Genomic DNA, 26,348 nt, shown 5'->3' with positions numbered 1-26,348 from the left:
AGAGCTCAGAGGCTAGAGGGTGCTTGCTCTGATTTGCAGAAGATATTTAACAAATATTTGTGAAACGCTTCCTTTGTGCCAGGCACTATTCTGTGCATCAAATCTAGGCTTCTGTATCACATTATTACTAAATGTCCAATTGTTTCAATCAGTTGGACCATGGCACAAGATGACAGAGACTGTTGGTGACTAATTCCAGGGCATGGAGATGCATCAAAAGGTAGTGGTTAAAAGCACAGATGCTGGAGCCCAACTATCTGGCTCCAAATTTTGTTCCTACTATTTCCAAACTGTGTGACCTTGGGCAAGTGGCTTCACCTCTCTGTGCTTGATGTCTTTAACTGTAAAATAGGGTTGTTGTAAGGATTGAATCACCATAAATATGGAAAGCATTTCAAAGAACAGCCTGGCACATGGAATTTTATAGTAATAAGTTTGCTAAGTGTTTGGTGTTATTGTCATTGTGGAAAGAGCATGGGACCTGGGAAAGCCACTTAAACCTCTGTTTAGCATCTGGGAAATGGAAAAAATGATTTTACCTGCCTACTCTAGCTCCCAGGGATTTCGTATGAATCAGATGGATGTGAAAGCCCTTTGCATAGTGTGGTGTGCTTTCACGTGTGAATAGTGCTGTTACTTTTATTTTCACTTTGTCAAGCTATATTTTTTGTAGAAAAGAAAGCTGGCGTTGTTCTTGCAGATTGGCTTTCTATTAGGAGGAGAGGTGAGGCTGAAAAGTGAGAAAGGCTTGCTTTGTTTTCTTCTTCAAAGACAAATCCGAGCCCTTGTTATATTCCCTTTGCTTGCGGGAGAGTGGCATGGGGTGCCTTTCCCCCTCCTTTCCTGGAGTAAAGATCTGTCACCTTCCCGCTGTTGTTGCAGCTGCCTGGGCTGTCAGACGTGGCGATGTCTTTCCAGAATGACTTTAGAGAAGCCCTGACAGTGGAATACCAGGCAGGCGATGTACCTGATAAATTATTCACAGAATAATTAACTGCAGATAATCTGGGGATCCAAAGGGAAGCCTGGCTGCAGGTGTTCGGAGCTGAGGCTGCCCGACTGCCAGACAACTAGGAATTGGGTTACGATCTAAAATTTCAGGACCCTGACAGGAAAATCCCACTCTGTATTTTGGTTCTTGAATTATCATAGTAAAATATTTAAATCATGTATCCAAAAGTTGTAATATTACCAAGATGGAGAATCTTCCTCAGAAGAGTCTGGAACACTTACAGAGTTTGAATTTAAGGCAATTTAAAGTTTGCACTATCTTGATGTTGTTTTACAGGGATGATCATCTTGTCTGATTCACAAATTAGGAAACTAAAGCCCGGTAGAGCAGGGTGAGCAGGAAGGCAGGGCAGGACAGGGGGCTGTCCTTACGGAGAACTGACCGCCTCCTTGCTCAGCAAGCCTGGAGTCAAGCTGGCCCCGGGCCTGCAGTCCCCCTTTTAAGTGGGGAATCAGCCTGTTTCCTCTACCTCCGTCGTCACTTTCCCACTGAAGAGAGCGAACAGAGAGTGCTGTTTCCTGGCCCTGGGATCAGAGAGAATCTGGGACCATCCAGACTCCACGGCTATGTGATCTTGACTAAGTTACTTAACCTCTCAAAGCCTCAGCTCTGAAACAGGGGCACTAACAGCATCCTCCTTGTGAGGTTGTGAAGATTCAGTGAGCTAGCTCCTGGGAGCTGCTGGCCCAGGGCCTGGCACTTGGTAAGTGCTCGATAAACAGAGGTGAGTACTGCTGGTATTTCCTCCAGCCGCTGCCTCTCCACTAAAGTGAACAGAAATTCACTTTAGTATTTGAGTTAGCTGGAATTTATGGGCTCCTGAGGGTTGAGGCGTCTTTTCTATTTCACCTTTGTACACAAATGGGTGAACCCAGGCAACCAACCTCTCAGAGAAATGCTCCAGGTGTGGGAAACAGAGCCAGAGCTGGCTTGCTCTTTGGGCCACCATTTCAAAAGGTCAACAGATGGTCCAGTGTAACAGACAATTCAAGGTCCCCTGGACGACAGCTCCAAGCAGGAAAATCGCATCCATCAACCATGTGGGATCTAAGCCCCCTCTCGAAATAGAGGTGGAGAGGACATCACCAACCCAGGGTCCACAGAATGGAGGAATAAAATATGGATTAGAGTGGACTTACTAGTATTCTGCTATAGAACTATTATGACTAGTAATGGAAGAAACTATAGCAATGATGTGGAAAAAGTGGCCATGGTAGTTGCTGAGGGCAAGGAGAGGAAAGAAGAGATGAGATGTGGGGGCATTTTCGGGACTTGGAGTTATCCTAAATGATATTGCAGAGACAGATGCTGGACATTATATACCCTGCCATAACTCACTGAATGTACTGGGGGAGAGTGTGAACTACAATCCATGTGGTGCAGCAGTGCTCCAAAATGTATTCACTAAATGCAATGAATATGCCACAATGATGAAAGAGATTGTTGATGTGGGAGGGGGGGGGTGTGGGGTGTGGGGTATGTGGGAAGCTCTTATATTTTTTTAATGTAACATTTTTTTGTGATCTATGTACCTTAAAAAAAAGATAATTTAAGAGAAAAAAAAAGGTCCCATGGAAACCCCCAGATACAGATTGGGCAGATTTGTGCTCAAATGTCCTATGGGAACTCCAAAATCAATTTATAAAAGCTCCGCCTTAGAGCTTAGTAGAGGTTAGTGGATAGGATCCTCCCTTCCTGGGACATCCGGGTGGCTATCGCCTACGTATTCAGGCAGGAGACAGGCTGAGACAAGGCTCCCCCTTGAGTGGCCCCTTGTGATCACACAGCTGTGGCCACGGCTCTGGGGTCTGTCTCCGTAGACTGTGAGCAACTTGAGAGGAGGGATGGAGTCATCCATTTTTGTAGGCCCCACTCCTAGCACTGGATCTGGCACATAGTAGGCTTAGTCATCAGATGTTTCTTGAATGAACCAACAAATAAGTAAATGAAGTGTTACGTTTTAGAAGGACTGGATAAAATGAGATATTTATCAAATAATCTGTGTCAAGGTCCATGGTTACAGTTGGTGAACTGGTTGGGTCAGGAGGGGCCTTTTGTGTCACTAGCTGCCTCTACACATGGACAAGGCCAAAGTGGGTCTCTCTAAGTGCCCTCTGAGGGGAGAGAGAGTTCCAGCAACAAGGAGCAGGGAGCCAAAGCGTTGGCAGACAGAGGGCCACGAGCAGCCCCGTAAAGCCGGGAGGATCTCTTCTTGCCTGGTCCCTGGGGCCCACCCCCACCACATTCCACTGTAAGTTTGAGAACTATGCAAGGTCAGGGACTGGGCTCCTGGATCTTGTACCTCCCAGGCACCATAAGAGGCCTCTGCCTGTGGCACATGCTCAATCTAGCCCCAAATCCTAGTTTTATGGTAAGTCGCTTAAGGAACTCAGAAGTTGAGTATCCCATGTAGGGTGATCAACCGGTTCATTTAGAGTCTGGTCTCCCATTTCTTAGACCAGCATCAATAAACCATGTGATGCTGCTTTTGTTTTCAAGGATGAAGGTAAAAAACATCCATTTGAGTAGTGTTTTATAAAGCTGGGTATCATTTAGCCTTTGCTATGTAACAAACCATTCCCAAAATTGGTGGAATTAACAACCACCACCACCACAGCAAACCCCAGTCAGTTATAAACAAATCGGGTTGGCTGTCTGCTGGCCTTGCCTGTGCTGACTCACACGGCTCCAGTCAACTGCCACTGGATGTTATTATTTTTTTTTTTTAATTTTTTTATTTTTTATTGACTTTGTAATAATATTACATTAAAAATATATATGTGAGGTCCCATTCAACCCCACCCCCCCCACCCCCCCTCTCCCCCCCCCAACAACACTCGTTCCCATCATCATGACACATCCATTGGATTTGGTAAGTACATCTTTGGGCACCTCTGCACCTCATATACATTGGTTCACATCATGGCCCATACTCTCCTCTATTCCATCAAGTGGGCCCTGTGAGGATTTACAATGTCCGGTGATTACCTCTGAAGCACCTGGATGTTATTTTGACCAACAAAATGCACTCTCTACTAATTTCAAATGTTTATGATTTTAAAATATACATTTTGAACTTCATGGCCTTTTTCTCTGATGATAAAAGTATAATATGAACTGCAAAAAAATTGGAAGAATGTCTGGCTGTTGGCTGGCTGTCAGCTGGGATGCTTTAGTTCAGTTCTATTTGGTCTCTCCAATAGGCTTGCCTGGGCTTCTTCACATGGTGGTAACAGGGTTCCCAGCAGCAAGAGAGGGCAAGCCCCAATGAGCAAGTACTTTTCAAGCTTCTGTTTGCATCATGTTTGCTAATGTCCCATTAATCAAAGGAGGTCACATGGCCAAGTCCAGTTCAAGGGATGGAAAAGTAGACTCCAGCTCTTAATAGGAGAAGCTGCAAAGTCACATTGCAAAGGAACATGTATATAGGGATGAGATGAGAAGAATTTGTGACTTTTTTTGTTTAGTCTACCACAGGTATGGTCTACTCACTATCTCCATGCTGTCTTGTAGCTCTAGGAAACATGCTGCTTCTACCCATATGGTTTGTTTTTTTGTCCTTTCTTATCTAAAACAATGATGGATATCAAATCATTTTCCCTTCCCCTCTAGTTATCAGAAACTTTGGAGCCAAATTCAGGGCCCAATGTTCAAATGTAACTCCCGTCAAGTGCTGGCTCCTCTGCCCCCACCACCACCTACTGCTGCTTACAGGTGGACTGTACAGTTTGATCCTAAATGTGTGACCTTATCTGCTCTTCATATTTGCTAACTGCTTCTAGTCCCCTTGAAAACATCCCTGCATGTCCTCAAAACAATAAGATGGAAAACAGAGAGATGAAAGGTTTTCCCCCTGGCTAAGTGCATTACACTTGCTTTCCAAGTGCTTGCCCTGTACCAGGTATCAAAAGAAGCACTTTATATGTATATATTCTTTCGCTTAGTCTCCCTATCAACCTGCCTTAGAGGTGAGAAAAACGGAGGCACAGAGAAGCTGAGGAATGAGGCACTCTAGCTCAAGACCCTTGACCCCCTACTGGACTGCCTTTCACCCTGGGCACTTGGCACAGCTGAGTGTGAGCTGGCCAGGCCCCGTGGTTCTTGCTGTTGCTCAGCTTCTGCTGGCTGGCTACTTTGAAGTAGCATTCCCTTTTTAATCTGATTGTCGTCTTGGATCTGGAAACATCTCAGCATAGTCTTAGGGTAGAAATGAACTTGATAGGCCAAATATGAACTATGAGGGCAGGTGACCCATAAACTCTGCTGGATGGGCCCACTGTATTAGGACCACCCTGCCAAAGCCCAAGGGCAGTCAGCATGGTGGGGTGAGCACACTGTGGACTTCAGAGTCAGGCAACCTGAGCTTAAGCCCCAGCCCTTCACATCTTCGTCATGTGAACTTAAACTTAGTCGCTGGGCCTATCTGAGTGTTGTCTGCTCACCAAGCCATGCACGTGCACAGAGGAGTACTTTCTTTCAGTTATCACAATGGTGCCCTACAGGCTGGGGATTGCCCTGGTCTATGGATTTGGATCATGTGCAAGATTTAAGGAAGGTGGAAAAAAATGAGGTCTTGTGCTCAATATCTTCAGAAGAGTGTTTCATGGGGAAGCAGCTGTGGCTCAATCCATTGGGCTCCCGTCTACCACATGGGAGGCTCTGGGTTTGCATCCCAGGGCCTCCTTGTGAAGGCAAGCTGGCGTGCGCCTGTGGAGAGCTGACAGCCCGCGCCCGCAGAGAGCTGGTGCAGCAAGATGATGCAAGAAAGGGAGACAAGCAGACACAGAAAAACCGCAGCGAATGGACACAGAGAGCAGACAGCAAGCAAGCCGCAAGGGGGCGGAAATAAATAAATAAAAAATAAACCTTAAAAAAAAAAGAGTGTTCCATGAAACACTAGATCTATGAGATGTTAACAAATGCATGAACAAAAGGTTCTATGGTCAAATGACTTTGGGAAACTCTGAGTTAAAGTTCAATAAGTAATTTGACTACAGAACGTTTCAGAGCTCCTAATATGCTGATGTGCATTGTGAATTTCTATAATGTAGCATTTTTCAAATTTATTGAAAGATAAATCTGGGTCTTATGCCTAGAAAGCACTCTTTGGGCTGTAACCAAGTTGTACCAGAAAAGACAAAAAGGGGGATTCAAGACCTCAAGTAACCTCTGGACAGACAGGGCAGACACAAGGCTGAGCCCCAGGGCCACCTGGAGCTGTGGCCTTAATGCCATCAGGACCCTGTCCCTCTGGCTCTCGTCAGGCTTTTCCCTGCCTGCTGGCTCTACTCTCTCTTGCTGCAGCCTGGCTTTTTCCGTGATGGCTGGAAACAAGGCTTCCAGCCTTACATGCTTGCATCCTTACACTCTTAAATCCACGTTTTACAGAATCCACCACCAGATTCATATCTCACTGGTTTTCTGGGAAGTTTTGAAGGACCTGGCTTGATGAGAGTCTTGTGTACCCCAGATGGGCAGGAGTGTAGGACACTGTGCTTGGCATTTTCATGAGAACCTTGGGGATACAGTATATGGGTGGAACAGGTCTTCAAGAGAAGGTGGACCTGGTTCCAAAGGAAGATGTGTGTGTATGTGTGGTGTGTGTGTGACTGTGTGTATGTGTATGTGTGGTGTGTGTGAGTTTGAAGGAGGGGTGCTCATAGGCAGTGTTGGGAAGATAAAATAAAAGATAACTACCATAAATACCGCTTATGATTTTAAAAGTCCTTTCTCCTCTTCTGATTTTTATATTATACTTAAGTAAGCATCTTTTAAATTGAGTTTTTAAAATATCCCATCTCTTTTTGTCCTGTGGGTTGAAGTTTTGATTGAGCCTTATATTTTTGCATCTTGGTTTTAAGAACAGACTAAATAGTAGACAAGCTGAGAAGATGACCAATTCTCAGACAGGTTAGGACCCAAATGGGTAGTCCAAGAGTCCAAGGGCTCATCACTTCTACCAGTTAGTTATTTTAACCACTGAGGGGAATGTGTTTCCATCTTAGTGGTACCACAATCAAATTCAATACTTTCACATCTTAGCTTAAATATACCCTCCTTCTCTGGGAAGGCAGTGACCCCCAAGCTATGGTAGATATTTCCAGTCTTGGTTTCTTGCTAAAGCAGTCCTCTTACCCAGTTGGAACTGCTTGTACCTGTGTTTCCTCTCCATTAGGTGGGGGTAGGGGCCACGTTTGCTTTGTTCACCTGATATTCTTGGAGCCTAGCCCAGAACCTAATACATAGAGGTAGTCGTGTGGGTGTTTAAGTGATTGAACAAACTAACCCTTGAAAGTTGTGGTCAGTGGCCTATTGATACCTGTTTTTGTGTTTTCAGAGGCTCCAATTTAATTTCCTTACAATTTCTCTTTCTTCTGGCTCAGGGAACTTCATCCACTCAGGGTCCAAGGTCCACACTGCCTCCTGGAAACAGTCAGAGTATAAGAAGGAAGCAGGCGGAACAGACTGGAAGCACTGAGTATGGAGACTGGTCCAGGTAGGAAGATGGTTTGGAAGAATGACACGGTCAAATGTGTGGCCAGCTCACTGCCTGCTCTAGCATCTGCTCTGCTCCTTTTGCTTTGGAAAGTTTACCCTAACACCCATGGGCCTCAGTGGGAAGTCGATTCAACATAGCGGTCCCTAGACTTCTGTGTAATTGGTTGAAACTTGCATGATTGGAAAATTAATACTGTTTTTCCGCCTAGAGACTAAGTTAGTAATTATAGACTTCCATTTCAGCAAAGCTCCAGGCTGTTCTTCTTTGTCCAGCAGAACTTAAAATGAAAATTATCAAGGCTGTCAAGGGGCCCATCGGGAGTATCTCAGCTGTGGCTAAGTCTGTGGTAGTTAGTGTGGGTGCTGAAGGATGCAACGAGGGGATTCGAAGAACAATTACTAAAGCAAACAAGCCATCTCTGGGTGGCTGGGTGAATGAATCGCAGAAATCCACAAGGCCACCCTGTTCCAGTGGACCGTGGCCAGCACAGGGTATGCCTGGCTGGTCAGTGGCACCTCATTAAGGTTCAGAATCAAGTTCTAACTCCCTGGCTGGCAGGGCCTCTGTGGGGCCTCTTCCCCAGGAGTGTTCCACTATGTAGTGTTTGGTGGGTGTTTGCAAGCAGAGGCCAGCACCCTGGAGCGCCCGGTCCCCAGCACGGGCACAGGCCAGGGATCTCAGAGCAGTGAATACTGCTGGTGGGTTTGGCACACAAACAGGCCTTGGATGATGAGAAAGATCCTCCTGAACTGAGGCCAGCTTTCCCGGTTCTGTAATTCCAGGCTGAAGGGAAGGAACGAACAGGAGCCCCAGGGAACAGAGATGCAAAAATTGAAGGAACAGACACAGAAAAATTGAATTAGCTGCCCCTGTCATAGACGACAGACAGGGAACTGTAGGTTTCAAGGTGCTTTGAGATAGCTTTCCATCCTCAGAGTCTAAACGCCATTGTTTGCTTTAATCTTAAACTGTGACAGGTCATGGGTACGTGAGATTGACTCCTGGTGGCAGGAATTTCCACTTCTGGGTGGCATTATTATCTGGGTGGCCCCTGGCTCTGTGGTTTCAAGAGGAAGCACATGGGGACTCGTGGCACGAGCACTGGATTTCTTTAGGGAAATGGCAATCAGATGATTCCCTCTTTTTCACTGAAGGAATCACAGAATCGTGCCCCAAATGGCGCCCGGGGCTCTGTTCTCTCCCTCGCCTCCTCGGACCCCTGGCTCTTCCCCCTCCATGGGCTTCTTTTTTTAAAAAAATAATTAATTAATTAATTTTTAATGCTACATTAAAAAACATGAGGTCCCCATATACCGCTCCTACCCCCCTCACCCCACTCCTCCCATAACCACAACCTCCTCCATCATCATGGGACAGTCAATGCACTTGGTGAATACATCTCTGAGCACCGCTGCACCTCATGGTCAATGGTCCACACCACAGCCCACACTCTCCCACAGTCCACCCAGTGGGCCATGGGAGGACATACAATGTCCGGTAACTGTCCCTGCAGCACCACCCAGGACAACTCCAACCCCCGAAAACGCCTCCACATCACATCTCTTCGTCCCACTCCCTACCCCAGCAGCCACCATGGCCACTTTCTCCATCTCAGTGCTACATTTACTTCCATTACTAATCACATTAGTTCCAGAATAGAGTATCAGTAAGTCCACTCTAATCTATACGCTATTCCTCCTCCACGGGCTTCTTATCAGGGGCCACCAGACAAAGTCGTTGTCTCAAATACTAGCTGGTGCTAACTCGGCCTCGAAATTGGCTCAGGATGACCATGAGACTAGGGGACGGCTTCATGTTTTCTGAAATCTCCACGAGGGAAGAAGCTGCTGGCTGAGACCTGAGGGCCAGCTCTTCTGCCCCCAATCTTTGTGAGGTTCTGGGATCTTTTCAGAGTCTCGGGAATTGTTGGGAGCCTGTGGAACAGCTGGATGGAGGAGGAACAGCAGCCTAATGGGCTTTTGTTTCTTATTTCTCAGCTTTAGTCAATTACAATTTTTCCCTTGAAGAATTGCCTCTCACTGGCATGCAAATTAAGCATTAAGGAGTTGCCTTCCAAGAACAAGCCCAAAGAAGCCACTTCCTGTACACAGTTAAACCCGCGAGTCCTCAATGAGAATCTGAATGTCTGTTGTGCTCGACCCCGCACTCTCTAGTCCAGAGCCGCACCCGAGGGTGAGCTGGGCGCCCTGGGATTAGATTGTGGGGAGTCGGGTGTTTGTAGGACCGAGTGAGCCAGCCCCAGATCCCCTTGGTGTCAACGACAGTGGTGACAATAGCATTTAATGTTTGTTTCACACGTGGGTGCCCAAAGCTTTATACGTACAGGTCTAAATGTTATTTTATTTAAATTCAGTTCTGAACCTCACCCTGCCCATCGCCCTTGGGCCTCCCCACCCCACCCCACCCCGGCCCACCGGGCCCTGTGACTGGGCTGCTTTCAGGTCACACTTGGCACGTGGAAATCTTTGGGGAGGCTGGAAATCCCCGGCCATTCCCTTCGGACTCCCATGGTCGTCCCATTCTGAGCCTAAAGCCACTGTCAGGAAGCTGGGAGGGACTTTGACACTCCCCACTTTCTCGGACCCTTTCTCTGCTCTCTCCTTGTCCTCAGATTTGACAGCCAGTGTTTTCTTTTCAAGGATAGCAGTTTTTACAAAAGATGGTACAATCATTTTCTAGGGCTGCTGTAACAAAGTACGACAAAGTGGATGACTTAAGAAAACAGAAATAAATTCTCACACAGTCCTAGAGGCTAGAAATCTGGTGTCAACACAGTTGGTTCCTTCCAGAGGCTCTGAGGGGACATCCATTCCATGCCTCCGTCCCAGCTTCCAGCGGCTGCCCTCAGCGTCCTGCCTCTGTCTTCACGGGCCGGCTTCTCTGGGTTTCTGTCTCTTCTGGGTCCCTGTGTCCTATCCTCTTCTTCTAAGGACGTTGGGTTTAGGGCCATCCTAATTCCAGGAAGATTTCATCGTGAGATCCTTAACTCACTGCATTGGCAAAGACCCTGTTTCCAAGTAAGGCCACATTCTGAGGTTCTAAGTGGACATGAATTTGGGGGGACATTGTTCAACCCCGTTCAGATCAGGAAAACCATTGCCCTCAAGCACCTTCTGTTTTCTACTTGTAAAAACTCCAGAGACAAAAACACAAAAGGGCCTAGCAGGGCCTAACTGTCTGGTTTGGAGCCAAGGGAAGAACCAAGAGAGAAAAGTCACGTTAACATTTCCAAAGGTCATCCTTCTGCACAAGCGCCAGCTCCTCTCTGCCGGTGAGGAAGTCGAGGCTTGGAGGTGCTGTGAAGGAAACCAGGATGAACGGAGGCGTAAACAGTGGGCACACATGCTTTCCCACCCAAACCTCCTGTGCCTCGTCTTACTGGTAGAAAGTCCAGTGCTTCCCCCTTGAGGCTCTGCCCTCCCTCTGAATTACACAAGGACGGGGGTTTATGCAGCCCCACGGGGGTAAGTTTTTCACCCAAATAGAAGGGCTCGGGGTCCCATCCATTCAACTGCCTGGCTTCTGGTTGCCACATGGTGTCGCTGTTGCCGCTTAGCCTCGCCGAGGCCAAGTCCCACAGGTGCGGATCCTCGGGCCATTCTAGGTTCTCCAGGGAGCGTTGACCTGCCCTCCTAGGGCAAAGCTTAACCCCAGGTTGTCCCTCTTAACAGCCAGGTCCTGGATGCTTGTCTGGACCCTTCCAGCTCCACAGCCTCTTGGAGTCTTCTTCACCAACCAGGACTGGGCAGCCTTTTCCTTTTAAACCCTCAAAACATAAAGGAGCTTATCTACAAACTTTCCCCCAGATAATGAAACTGTTCAGTTAATTCAGAGGAAATTACCATTTTTGTAGGTCGAAAATGGTGGGCTATCAGCCATTTCCTGTGTTTTGACCTAATACTTGCTCATTCTTCAAAGGAAGGCCACTGGCAGGATTTCAGAGATGATTTCATTTCCTCGGGAACCCACCTTACTGATTCCTAGGTGGCTTTCTCACACCTTTGTCACTGACGTGGAGAGTGGAGACCCTACAGCATATGCCCATCTTACACTGGAGTCTTAAGCAATATCCCGACTTGAGTGGGTATCAGAATCATCTGCAGGGCTGGTTCAAATACAGATTGGCACTTCTCTCCAGAGATTCTCACTCAGGAGGCCTGGGTGTGACCTCAGAGTTAGCATTTCTAAGTTCCCAGGTGATGCGATGCTGTTTGTCTGTGAAGCTGACTTTATGCCATAAGCGGAGTGGGTGCCAGGACTCAGGGCTGTTGGGTTCAGCAGAAGAAGCCTTATTCGAGAGCTGGATTGGACAAGAAGAGTCTCCCAGAACTTGAACTAAAGGGTCAGGCTGTGAGAGTTGGAGGCCACTCCAGGGAGGGGCAGAATTCCTAACTCAGGAAGTGATGACAGACTGAGGTGTTCACACACACACAATGGGGTTGGAGAAGTGGGCCGGGGGCCAGATGGATAAGGTCCCTGTAAGTCATGTGAGGAGCAGAGATTTTATCCTCCAGGTGTCAGGAAGCTAGTGAAGGACTTTTTTGTTTGTTTCTTTTTATTTATTTTTTATTTAATAAAGACTTTGTGGGTTTACAGAGCAATCATGCCTCGCTGTATCCCATAAATTTTGGTATATTGTATTTTCTTTTTTTTTTAAGATTTATTTATTTATGTACTGCCCCCCCCTTGCTCTCTGTGTCCATTCGCTGTGTTCTTCTGTGACCGCTTATATCCTTATCAGCGGCACCAGAATCTGTGTTTCTTTTTGTTGTGTCATCTTGCTGTGTCAGCTCTCCGTGTGTGCGGCACCATTCCTGAGCAGGCTGCACTTTCTTTCGCACTGGGCGGCTCTCCTTACAGGGTGCGCTCCTTGTGCATGGGGCTCCCCTGCGTGGGGGACACCCCTGCGTGGCACAGCACTCCTTGTGTGCGGCAGCACTGCACATGGGCCAGCTCCACACGGGTCAAGGAGGCCTGGGGTTTGAACCACAGACGTCCCATGTGGTAGGCGGATGCCCTATCCATTGGGCCAAGTCTGCTTCCCAGTATATTTTGTATTTTCATTTTCATTCACCTCAAAATATTTCCTAATTTTTCTTCATGATTTCCTCTTTAACCCATTGGTTGTGTTACCAGATTTTATCTAGGTTCTTGACTATGCTGTGGAAATGAATTTCAAGAGCATGTCAGGTGAGTTAGGCCAGTAATTTATTAAGGTAGGAAGGGAAGAGAAATGGGAGAAAATAGCAGATCATGGGTCCCAGGTAGAGAGGAAGGGGCCGAAAATTGGCGAAGTGCTCTGATTTACAGACTGCAATTTCTCATGATAGGTTATAAATGCCTGTGTTGATCCATGCCGGGGGAGAAGGCAGCCAGAATCAGGGTTCAAAGGGGAGAGAGAGTGAATTCAGGCCTTGTGCCTGCTTTTTGAACTATTATTCCACCCCTCTGCTAATCGTAGAGGAGGGGTTCCAGCTGTTGGCTGTTTTGGTTGATTACCCCACCATCAGTCCCCCCAAGGACCCAATGGTAAAGACCCTGGGGAATATCTGACGCTTCTCCTGGCTTCTGGATGACGGAATCTTGTTCTGAATGACGGAATCTCGTGTGTCTGTGTGTGGGGTCTTCCGGCAGTCATCTTAGGGCTACTGATGTCCACGTGGACTCTTTGCCAGTTTCCAGACCCATCTATTGATTCCCTATCTTACTTGCCAGCTTCAGTTGTTTAAGAGTATGTTGTCTAAATACCTGCATATTTGTGAATTTTCCCCTTCTCCCTCTGTTATTGATTTCTAGCTTCATTTCTTTGTAGTCAAGGAATATGCATGGTATGATATCAATATTTTTGAATTTACTGAGGTTTGTTTTGTGACCAACATACTGTTGAATGATCCATGCGCACTCAAGAAGAATATGTATTCTGTTTTCTTTGGGTGCAGTGTTCTATATGTGTCTGTTAGGTCTAGTTGGTTTAGTGTATCACTTAATTGATAATAACCTTGACCGATAATAACCTCTTCAAAGGTCCTATTTACAAGTGGGTGCATACCTGTGAGAACGTGGGTGATAGAATTCAATCCCAAACACTGGGGTGATGGTAAGTATGTAAATTCCTGGGCCCCACCCAAGTCCTTCTGAATCAGGATTGCCACATGCAGAGCTGAGATTCCAGGTTTTTGATGTGCATCTATGTGATCCTTAAGGCAGGGAAAGTTGTAAAATAATGATATGAGCATGGGAGCCAGGCCTCCCTGCTCAGAAGATTACCTGGCTCACTAGTTAAAACACCAATTTCCTGACCCCTCACTTGAAGAGTCTGACCCAGTACATTTGGGGTGAGACCCCCAAATCTGTGTTTTTAATAAGAAGCCCATATGACTCTTACCAGGTGACATGTTGGGGACTACAGCCCACCTTTGTTGGATGCCAAGCAGAGCCCAGACTCAAAACCAATATGCCAAAGTCTCACAGGTGACTGAAAACATTTGTATCGTGGTCTCTGTAATTAGAAAGTAAAAAAAGGAAGTAAACCTCAGGTTATCCTTAAAATTTAAACAAGATCACTTCTCAGACCCAGGAATGAGAGAACTCAAAGAGAACTGATCTGTGTTACGAGCAGCTGGGGCCGGCTCCAGTGACTGAACTGTTTTCAAAGAGGCAGAGCACTTTTGTAAATAAATTGGATCTACTCAAATGCTCCTGCCCAGTGAGCAGGGTGTGCCAGGCTTAGAGTCGAGTGCAGCCTCCACCCTGGCTTGTCCTGCTTCTGACTCACTGTTTATCCCAGGCAGGAAGTAAACACAGAGGAGTGGGAGAGAAGGAGAGAGGGAAGGAGTGAGTTCTCTTGACTTTTGACACTGGCTGAAAAAAGAAGGTCATGTGCTGTATTTGGTGTGTGAGCTTTCTGGTCATCTGGTTTCACTAGTCATTTTAAGCTTTAAAAAAAGCGAGGAAAAGAAGTGTTTTTCCAGTCTAAGATAATACTCAATTATTATAACAACTTGGAAAATAGAGAAAAGTAGAAGGGAAAAAAAATCAATGCTCCCACCATCTACAGACAACTGTTCTTAAAACATTGGTGTCTCCTTCAGTCTTTTCTCTATATTTTTCAGTAGCTGTGATCATTCTGAAAAACTGAGTGACCTCATTTTTTTTCACGTAATACAAAAATGTGTTTTTAAATTCTCTGTAAATATCATTTATTGGCAGTGGCATAACATCCCAACTTGTAGATGTGCCAGGGTTTACTTAACCGTTTCTCAATTATGGTATATTTAGGTCGTTTCAGGTTTTTCACTCTTGTACATAATGCTGCTGTGAAAACCTTTATGTGTAGAGATCTTTGTGTGTTTAGGAACATGGAATTAACAACCTCAAATTAAGAAAATGTCCATACTGACTAATCCAGAAGAGAGAGAGTTAAACAGAAGTATCCTGTCCACCTCTTTGTGATAACCACTTGCTCTGTTGGTATGTCAGATGTTCGTTCTTGCCTTGTCTGCTGAGCTTTAATTATAAAATTTTCACCCAGTCCCTACCTTTGGGACCCCGAGGACGTAACATTTGCCTGATGGTGGGACAGGTGATGCCAACCACGGCATTTCCTGAATTAACATTCCAAATGAGCATTTGACAGTAGAGAGATGGATTAGAGCAGAGAATGGAGGCAAGGCCTGTTAGGAGGTGAGAGATGATGGAGCCTTATGATAAGGGTGAGGGTGGTGGGATGTAGGAGGTACATTTATGGGATCATGATTTATTATGGGATAGTAATGGATTGAAACAGGGAGAAGGGAAAGAAAGTGCCAAGGGAGGCATTTCAGTTGCTGGCTTGGGCAGCCCTTGGCACTGAGCTGGAGAAGCTTGACCAGGTTGAGGTTGAGGTGCCAATCGGATGTATATGAAGATAGCCAGGAGGCACCAGCTATATGGGTCTGGGACACGGAGAGAGATTTAGACTGGAACTACAGAATTGAGGGCCATTGGAGTGTAGCCCAGGCAGAGTGTGTCAGGAGAGGAAAGATGAGGGTTTGTGATGGAACTGTGGATCCCCCAGCATTTGAGGGACAAGCAAAAGGTGAGGAGCCCATGATAAGGAGACAGAGGAGCAACCAGTGAGACAGAAGGAAAACCAGGCAAGAGTGAATGCCCATGGAGGCCTTGTTTCAGGAAGGCAGCAAGGTCGACAGTGTCAGCCGCTGCTGGGAGAGCGAGGGAGGTAAGGACTGAAAAGCGCCTATTGGATTTAACCACCAGGAAGTCATCAGTGCCCCGGCATGAGGCTGGATGGAAACCACACGTCCCCCCAGCGTCTCTGCACGGAGACATTCGACTTTTATTCACTCTGACATTGGTTATTCCTGTTCTTTTGCTATTCTGGGGTTTTATTTGCTCTTCTTTTTGCAGTTTGAAACCTTTACTCTCAAATATAGGTATTTTAGTGCTATAAATATAACTATGTTCTGCTTTTGCTGCATCTTGCTATGTTTTCTTTTCCTTTTCATTTAATTTAAATATTTTCTAATTTTCCTTTTGATTTCTTCTTTGATGTGTGGGCTATTCAGAAGTGTATTTAGTGTCCAAATCTTTGAGGGTTTTCCAGGTCTCTTCCTGTTACTGTATTTTGACTTAATTCCACTGTAGTCAGAGAACATACTTCATATATTTGAATCCTTTTAAATTTATTGAGACTTTTCTGTGCTCAGAATGTGGTCTGCCTTGTAAATGTTCCATTTGTACTTGAAAGAATGTATTTCTGCTATTGTTAGAAAGTACTTAATGAATGTCAATTAGGCAACTTGGTTGATAATGTTGTTCAGCTTTTCTATATTTGTACTGGTTTTCTGTCTACCTGCTCAATCCATTATTAGGAAAAGTGTATTGAAATCTCAGACTGTAATTGAGATTTTCCATTTTTCCTTTCAGTTCTATCATTTTTTGCCTCATTATTTTGAAGCATTGTTATTAGGTACATAAACTTAGTATTGTTATGTCCTCAGTAAATTGACCCTTTATCATTAGTCAATGGCTCTTTTTATGCCTAGCGATACTCTTTGCTCCAAAATTTAATTTTTCTGATATTGGTATAGACACAAAACCTCCCTTTGATTAGTGTTTGCATGGTTTATCTTTTTTTTCCATCCTTTTACTTTTAACCTTTGTGTGTAGGTACACGTGTGTGTGTGTGTGTGTGCATTTTAATTTAAAGTACCTTTCTTTTAGGCAGTATATAATTTATCTTGCCTTCTTATCCAATCTGTAAATCTCTTTTTAAATTTGAGTGTTCATAACATTTACATTTACATTTAATATGGTTATTAATCTGGCAAATTTAAATCTACCATCTGTTATTTGTTTTCTGTCTGCTCATTTTTTGTTTTCCTCTTTTTCTGCCTTCTTTATGGTTAATTCATTTTTTTTTAAAGATTTATTTATTTTATTTAATTCCCCCCCCCTCCCCCGGTTGTCTATTCTCTGTGTCTATTTGCTGCGTCTTGTTTCTTTGTCTGCTTCTGTTGTCATCAGCGGCACGGGAAGTGTGGGTGGCGCCATTCCTGGGCAGGCTGCTCTTTCTTTCGTGCTGGGCGGCTCTCCTTACGGGGCGCACTCCTTGCGCGTGGGGCTCCCCTACACGGGGGACACCCCTGCGTGGCAGGGCACTCCTTGCGCGCATCAGCACTGCGCATGGGCCAGCTCCACACGGGTCAGGGAGGCCTGGGTTTGAGCTGCGGACCTCCCATGTGGTAGACAGATGCCCTAACCACTGGGCCAAGTCCGTTTCCCTAATTCATTATTTTTATGATTGTATTTCATCTCCTTTTTTGATTTATTAACTATAACTCTGTGTTATTTTAGTGATTGCTTTAGGGTCTATAATAAACATCTTTAACTTACTACAGTCTGCTTTAAAATGATATTATACCATTTCATATATATTAGAAGATCCTATACTTCCAATTTTCCCCTTTTGGCCTTTGTGTTGTTGTTGTCATATATTTTACTTCTACAAATGTTGCAGACTCCATAGTGTATTGTTATTATTTTTGCTTGAAACAGTCAATTATCTATTAAAAGAGATTTAAGTAATAAGGGAAAAGATCTTTATATTTACCTGCATAGTTACCATTTCTGGTATTTTTATTCCTTTGTGTAGATCCTGATTTCTCCCTGGTATTATTTTCCTTCTGCTTGAAGGACTTCCTTTAACATTTCTTGTAATGTAGGCCTGCTGGTGATTATTTCTTTTAGCTTTGTAATTCTGAAAAAAATCTTATTTTGCCTATTTTAGAAAGATACTTTCACTGGGCAGAGTTCTAGGTAGGCAGTTTTATTCTTCCAGTACTTTTATATATTACACCACTGCCTTCTGGCTTTCATTGATTTCAGTGCGAAATCTGATGTCACCCTCATTTTGTTCCTCTGTATGTAACATGTCTTTTTTTCTCTGGCTGCTTTTAATATTTTTCTTGTTATCACTGGTTTAAGCAGTTTGGTCATTGTATTAGTCAGCCAGAGGGGTGCTGATGTAAAATACCAGAAATTGGTTGGTTTTTATAAAGGGTATTTATTTGGGGTAGGAGATTACAGATACCAGGCCATAAAGCATAAGTTAGTTCCCTCACCAAAGTCTATTTTCAGGTGTTGGAGCAAGATGGCTGCCAACATCTGCCAGGGTTCAGGCTTCCTGGGTTCCTCCCTTCCAGGGACTTGCTTCTCTATGGGTTCAGGTTCTTCTCTTCCTGGGGCTCCAGCTTAAGGTTTCAGCATCAAACTCCAACATCAACCCCCCCTGCTCTATCCTTTACCATGCCTTTTATCTATGAGTCCTTACCCACCAAAGGGTGGGGACTCAATGCCCAACTGGCACAAGAGGTTTACCTGGTTACTTAATCAAGTAAACCTCTGAATCTAATATAATCTAATATGCCCAAAGGAAAAGATCAATTTACAAAAACAATCCAATATTTCTTTTTGGAATTCATCAATATCAAACAGCTATAGTCATATTACGCATTGATGTAGATTTCCTTCTGCTTTTTGTGCTTGGAATTAATTGAGATTCCTAGATATGCAGGTTTATCATTTATAGCATATTTGGAACACATTCTACCTTTATTTCTTCAAATAGTTTTTTTTAAACACACACACACACACACACACTCCTTTGGGAATTCCAATTACAAAACTGCTTGAAGTTGTGTTATAACACATTGCTGCTCTGTTCATTTTTTTCCCAGTTGTTTTTCTCCCTGTGTTTCATTTTGGAGAGTTTCTGTTGCTGTGTTTTCAAGTTCATGGATCTTTTCTTTACATTGACTAATCTGCTGTGAATCTCATCCAGTGGATTTTTCATCTTAAATATTGTAGTTTTCATATCTAGAAGTTAGATTTGGGTCTTTTTTAGTCTATCATTCCTGTCTGAACTTAATACACGCAATCTTTCCTCTAGCTTCCTGAATGCATGAAATGCAGTTAAAATAGTTTTAAAATGTTCTTCTGCACATGATTCTATCATCTGTGTATTTCCTGAGTTGGTTCTGATTTTTCTTTTCATTTTGGGTCTTATTTTCCTGCTTCTTTGTATGTCACACTCTGTGGTTTTTATCTTTTTGAGTTCTGGATATTTTTATATTCCTATAAATATTCTTGAATTTTGTTCTGTGATGCAGTTAAGTTATTTGGAACAGGTTAATCCTTTTCAGTCTTGCTTTTAAGCTTTGTTAGGTGGAAACAGAGCAGCATTTACTCTAGGGTTAATTTTCCCCACCGCTGAGGTGAGAGTCTTCTTCCCAGTACCCTAATAGATAGGTGTCCCATGAATGATCAGGTTTTCTACTCTGATTGGCGGAAGTAGGAACTATTTCTGGTTCTGAATGACTTTCCAGGATTGTTTTCTCTAAACCAGGGGTTCTTAACCAGGGGATCCATGAGCTTGAATTGAAAATTAAAAAAAATACATTACTCTTGTGGGGACATGGCGGTGTGTGTGATTATTAAATAACACACAGTGTAGTGTGGACTTAGGAAGGGGTCTGTGGTTTTCACCTGACTGGCAAAGGGGTCGGTGGAACAAAAGAAGTGAAGAAGCCCAGCTCCAGACCTTTCGGCTGGCTCTGTCCCTAGCCTCCGGGGCTTTTCTTGCATGCAGATGTTTATCAGTCCTTGCAGAGCCCTCTCAGTGCTGCTTTCTCGCTTTCTCTTTCTCACTTTTTCTACTCTGCCCTGTGAACTCCAGCTGTCTTCACCTCCCCAGAGGCCAAGCACTATCTTTCTGACCATGGGAGACTGTTGGGTTCCGCCTGGGTTTCTGCCATCCCCACCCCCTGTGCCAAGGCCTATAAACTTTCTCAGGTAGTAAGTGGGGACAGCATCAGGGCTTACCTCTTTTATTTTCTCTCTCCAGGGATCACTGTCCTTCCCTGCCTGATATCTCCTTTAGTGTCCAACCTCCCCAGTATTCCAATCCTGTTAGAGTTAATAATTTATATAACCATTTTCAATCTAAGCACTCTGAAAGCATTGAAAAGCCAACTTATCAAGTTTCTTTTTCTGATTTTAAATGCAGCAAAATGCCTGATATTTATTTTGGGAGAGGTGGGGCTTTCTGGGGAAAAAAAGAGAGAGAGGAGGGCAATATTGTTTCTTTTTTTTCTCCTAGAGTTCCTTGTAGCACAGACACCTGCAGTCTCCTGTGTCTTTTTTATGGCTTTAAATGCCAACTTTAATAGCTGTTAACCTTCCCAAACTCAAAATTGCAGCTGCAGGAGTGCTGGAGAAGGGGTCTGGGATGGTTTTTATGTCTTTGACGTTGATCAGCTTGGAGCTCTAGTAATGCTGATTCATTGATTCCCTTTCCTTCCCCTCTCCTTCCCCCACCCCTCCCCCTTCCCCTTCCTTCCCCCTCCCTTCCCTTCCCATTTAGGTCAATGAAATTTCAGAGGCAGATCTCAAGGAAATAGGCTGGGACTGGGATTTACTCTAAAAAGAAAGCCTTATCAACATGTTTGAGATCAGGACACATTAGCTCAGTTTCATATAGATGCATCCTCCTGATATCTTATTGTTCAGAGGATGCCCCAAATTCTCTGAAAGATTTTCAGTCACCAAGGGAAGATTCCATTATGTTCCCTGTTTTTTTTTTTCTATATTTACTGAGACAGAAAGTGATTTTTTGTAATATTAGACATTGTTTTTAGAGAAGTTTTAGATTTACATTTACAGAAAAATTACACCAAAAGCATAGGGAATTCCCATATAGGTCCCTCCCACACACACCCACACACACATATTTTCCTCTATTATTGACTTCTTAGATTAGTGTGGTACATTTGTTACAGGTGATAAACCAATATTGAAGCATTGCTACTAACCAAAGTCTATATTTTATATTACAGTTTATAGTTAGTGCTGTACACTTCCATAGATCATGACAAATGCATAATACCATGTGTCTGTTGTTGCAATATCATACAGAAGAATCTCACCACCACAAATATGCCCTGTGTTCCACCCATTCATCTCCACCCACCCACCCTGAACCCTTAGCAACCATATCTTTATATCAATTTTCCAAGTTATTTCATTAACGCAAGATAATAACAATGATAACAATAAATCTACTTTATTTCATGTTGGAAATCTTATCAAGAAGGGACACAACAAAACATTTTACCACTTACTTCTTATTCAAAATACCCTTGTGCAAGCAAAATAAAGTAAAAACTCCATCATAATCCAGCCACACAAGCAAAACTGCCATTTCCATTTTTCCATGGAAAATGGGAATATTCCTATTCAGCCAAACAATCTACCAAATTCCTTGATTTGGGGCTTATTAAAGCCAAAATATTGGTGTTATTTTTTAAAGGCTTATTCATTTAATTTATTTCTCCCCAGCCCCTTGTTTGCATTCGCTGTGTCTGTTGTGTGCTGGTCTTCTCTCTTTGGGAGGCACCAGGAACTGAACCTGGGACCTGGGAGGGTGACGCCTAATCACCTGAGCCACCTTCACTCCCTGCTTTGTGGCATCTCTCATTGTGTTTCCTCACTGTGTCTCTTGGTTGCATCATCTCACTGTGTCATCTTGCCGTGCCTGTCTGTCACGTCAGCTCACTATCTTGTGCATCTTCACCAAGAGGCACTGGGAACTGAACCTGGATCTCCCATGTGGTAGGCGGGAGCTCAGTCGCCTGAGCCATATCCGCTTCCCTTATTAAAGTCTGAATGTACCTTCTTTATCATAAATAAATGGATATTAGCAGGACGGTGGTTTTATTGTTGGTGTTTGATCAGGAAGAAAAGTCCTAGTGATGAGAAATGCATTTAAATGAATTGTGTTTTGCCCTGACAGTATCTAGGTAGAAGTGAAGAACATTAGACAGACAGACAGACATAAGAGACGTGGAGTTCATTCAGCTCTGGGAAGTGTTTGCTGTGCAACAACCCAGCAGCCCCTTCCAGCAACCAGCACTCTTAATCTGGAACCACAAAAGTGGGTCACTCTACTGCCTCTTATACCCTGGGGAGGAGTCCTGAAATTATTGGTTAAAAAGTTTTTGTATTCTCTTTAGAAGTCAGCTGCCTACCCCCAACCCCATCCCTACTCCGCTGATCAATGGATTCTCAGGAATGAATAGACTCCTTGACCTTGAAGTCACATAAAACTTCATGCCAGAAAATGTTGTCTGACTGCAAAGAGCATGCTTTTGGGTTTTATCCATACCCTCCCTCCCACCGACACACACATACACAACTTTCTCCCCAGTATGGTTCCAGAACTTACAAATATGTTCCTTTCATCTTTTGCTTGGGTTGCTCAAGCAAGTGTACCTTATTTTTTTCCTATTGCAGAGTGAGTGCAGAAGAGAGTGAGAGTTGGATTGAAAATGCAGAGGCGAGTCGGGCAGGGCTGCCGAGGCCAGTGAGTGCCCAGGCATCTGTGCAGGGAGCGCCGTTTAGACACATTAGGTCCATGCTCTGGACCCTGGTTGATTAGACCTACTTTACTAGGATCTCAGAGGTTTCCAGAGAGGTGGCCTTCCCTGTGAAATACCGTGTTAGAGTTGTTCAGGCACAGAATGTTCCCTCTCCTTACTAACATGAAAATTCTTTCCTCTGTGTGGATTACTTGGAATGTAAACCTCTTTTCCAAAGTCTCTGGAAAAGGTAATATATCCCACAGTACAGGTGTCAGCCTAAAGTATACAGTGTGCCTATGCGCTTGCCAGTTATTCATTTATGTGTTCATTCATTCATTCATTCATTCGTTCATTCATTCATTCATTCAATCAGCCATTCAAGAGAGTATGAACCAGTGCTAGGCCGAAACAGAAAATTTTGAGATAAGAGGAATATATTATTTTTGCAGCCATCCTGTAGCTTTAACTTATTCCAAGATTAAAAGTTTAGAGTGAATGAGTAAATAAATACACAAATAAGGCAACCTCTCTGGGAATGTTCTTCCTGTGTGCAATGGGGCCGTCCACACTGCTCGGCCATTGTGCGGATTCCATGCAGTCATAATGTTTCCGGATTTCGTTTAGGTTCTTGGCTATGCTGCAGAAATGAATTTCAAGAGCATGCTGGGTGAGTTAGGCCAGTAATTTGTGCAGGTAGGGAGGGATGAGAAATGGGAGAAAATAACAGATCAGGGGCCCCAGGTAGAGAGGAAGGGGGTGAGAAACGATAAAGGGGGCTGATTCACAGGCTACAATTCCCCGTTATAGATTATAAATGCCCAGGTTTACTTGCATGGCCATGTGGCAGAGGAAAAATGGTGAGAGCGGTGCACAGAGGGCAGGACAGGTCCACAGGTGAGAGAGAGCATGAGCACGCACTCAGGCCTCGTGATCTGCTTTATAAACTATTAATTATTCCACCCCTTTGCTAGTGGCTGGGGAGGAGTTCCAGCTGTTTGCTGTTTTGACTGATCACTCCACCTATCAATCCCCCAGTGAGGACCCAATGATAAAGTCCTTGGGGAATATCTGGGGCTTTTCCTTGCTTTGTCTTTGTTCTGGATAGCAGAATCTTGGGGGTAGGGGTCTTTCAGCAGCCATCTTGGGGGTTACTGATGTCCATGTGAACTCTCAGCCACATTCCAGATCCATCTCTCTCTTTTTTTCTCCCTCTCTCTTTATTTTTTTAAAATGTTACATTAAAATAAATAAGAGGTCCCCATAAACCCCCACCCCCCTCACCCCACTACTCCCACATCAACAACCTCTTTCATCATCATGGCACATTCATTGTATTTAGTAAATACATTTTGGAGCACTCCTGTACCACATGAGAAATGGTTTACTTTGTAGATTACACTCTTCCTCCAGTACACCCAGTGGGCCATGGCAAGACATACAGTATTCAGCATCTGTCCCTGCAGTACCACCCAGGACAACTCCAAGTTCTGAAAATGCCTCTACATCATCTCTCTTCTTCCCTTTCCCTGCCCTCAGCGTCTACCGTGGCCACTTTCTCCACATCAGTGCTACAATTTCTTCCATTACTAGTCACAATAGTTCCATAGTAGAATACCAGTAAGTTCACTCTAATCCATACTCTCTTCCTCCATCCTGTGGACCCTGGGATGGTGATGTCCACTCCACTTCTACACTGAGAGAGGGCTTAGATTCCACATGGATGGTAGATGCAATTCTCCTGCTTGCAGTTGTAGGCACTCTTGGCTCCCTGGTGTGGTGGTTGACCTTCTTCACCTCCCTGTTAGCTGGCCAGGGTAAGTCCAATAAACCAGAGGGTAGGGGTCACAAGTCTGCTGAGGCTCAGGGCCTGGCTATCACATGGACAGTCCAGAGAGTCAGGTCTCCTGAGTATACACCAACCCCAGTGCCAACCACAGGTCCAGTAAAAGTGACAGAAGAGGCATGTGTAGAAAGGTCACATCTGAGTCCAACTCCATCACACTCGAGAAAACAAACACCAAATTAGGGCCAACTGACATCCATCTCTTGATTCGCTATCTTACTAGCCGGCTTCAATAACTGAAAAGCGCTGAGTGTGCGTTGGGCCGGCCTCCTTGAAGCCTGGTGGTACAGTGGCCATGGCTGCTTCTCCCCACAACAGGCTCCTTCCTCGCTCTAAGCATTCCTCGTTGGCACCCGTGCATGTTTTCAGAGCTGTGGAGAGAAAACATGAGGGGTCCTGTGAGCATTTGGCAATCCCTGGAGGTCCAGGGGAGGGCCTTGTCTACATCCCCATCACCTGCTCAGCTAGGGGCCCTTCCCCTGGGGGCCCCAAGCCCCTGTGCCCCTTTTGTTATCCTGGGTGCCTGCTCTACCCCGGGGAGCCCGCCGTTCTCGTGTCAGCCCCCTGGGACTGAAAGCCTTCCATTGAGGGTGCAGCCCTGCCCTTGAGAGCGCCTGCCTTTTGATGCCTGGTCCAGCCTCCATCCCACATATTTCCACTCATTCTTGAAGCATAAAAGGACATTATGTAAATTGTAATTAATGCAGAGCCCCAAGCTGACCAGTTCTTGGAATTTTTCCTGCCTTTTGGCAAATCCACTCCTGGGGGAGAGTAGCTTTAATCTGACTTTAACAATCGCTTCTGATGGGTAATCAAAGCAGTCGCTGGTGCTCGGCTTTTGCAAAATATAAAGACCAGGTCTGAATTCTTTTTTGGGGAGGGAGTTGTGTGCGGCATACTCATTGGAAAATTTGTTTCTGGTTGCTCTCTGATAAGACTGCCCGAGATTTCAACGAGCCAAAATAGAATGGGTTTGTCATCTTGTCCCCGATGATAATGGTTTCAGTCATCTGGAAGGGAAGCCACATACTCTCCATAAATGGGCCATTCCTGGCAGAGGCGTGGATGAGGGAGCTGCTTTGTTTCCCTTATTGCTAGCTTGATAAAGGGGGCGTGGAGGGGCCCTGTTCTGAGCTCGGTGAGCAAGGCGATGTACATAGGAGCGCTTCGTTTCTGAACTACACCCCATTCATCTTATTAACTACTAAACTTTTCGACCACCTGGTGACTGGGGGGATGCAACCGAATGTAAAGGGCTTGGTAAGAGGAAAATGGCCAGATGTGGAGTGCGTTCTGGAGCAGTCCACTGAGCCAACGACTTCACGGCTCCGATTCCCACGGGGGCCTCGTGCTTTGCAGAAAGCCGGGCTGGGGGCTTTACCTGGCAGCTGCCCACACCTGCGGAAATGGGGGTTCATGTGTGTGAGCCAGCCTTGGGCGAGGGCTTTCTACGGGCTTGTGTGTCCTCAGAGACCATTTGGACGCTAGAGAGATTCGAGATCATTTATCCCCTGAGTCTTCTCTTCTTTGCCCTAGTCGGTTCTGCTGTTGGGTCAGACACCGCGAATCTGGTTGAGGCAGCAGTCTCTTCTCTCTCTGGCCCATCTTAGATCCTTTCAGTGCCGTCGGCTCACCATTCCCTAGCAAATGTATGGGAACAGGCATTCTCTAAGGTTGACTGCCATAGCGACAAAGCGCGCTCACCGCCTTCAAGGACATCACACAATGTCAGGTACATTTCATAGGTGAGGGGCTTGGCGGAGGGGCTGGAGTGGAGCTGCGAGAAGAACCTCTTGCCCTCTTTGGAACTTTTATCTTGGAGGCAGCATAGCAGGGTGAATCAGAACCACAATCTGTGGAACCAGAAGCCTGAGCCCAGATCCAAACGTAACCTGTCTTCGCTCGGCGTTACCTGCCGAGTGGCAGCGGTGATCCCCGCAGCACTGGCCACTGTCGGCGTTAAATGAGGTCATCCCTGTGCTGTCTTGCTGTCCAAGGAATTTCAGTCATTCTTGTTTTCCCCTTTTTATTTTGGAAAATTTGAAACCGCAAAAA

General features: G+C 45.0%; 1 protein-coding gene across 3 annotated transcripts in view; it reads left to right on the top strand.

The window, feature by feature from the left end:
* Positions 1-26,348, top strand: part of TACC2 (transforming acidic coiled-coil containing protein 2) — a 226,948-nt gene that overhangs the window by 48,948 nt on the left and 151,652 nt on the right. For all 3 annotated transcript variants that reach the window (XM_058298235.2, XM_058298236.2, XM_071215642.1), the window contains one exon: positions 7,396-7,508. In XM_058298235.2, coding sequence (XP_058154218.1) covers positions 7,396-7,508 — 113 coding nt within the window. The remainder of the gene's footprint in view (positions 1-7,395; positions 7,509-26,348) is intronic.

The sequence above is a fragment of the Dasypus novemcinctus genome, chromosome 6 (assembly GCF_030445035.2).
Source record: "Dasypus novemcinctus isolate mDasNov1 chromosome 6, mDasNov1.1.hap2, whole genome shotgun sequence".
NCBI classification, from domain to species: Eukaryota; Metazoa; Chordata; class Mammalia; order Cingulata; family Dasypodidae; genus Dasypus; species Dasypus novemcinctus.
This window is presented reverse-complemented; position numbering and strand designations above follow the sequence as displayed.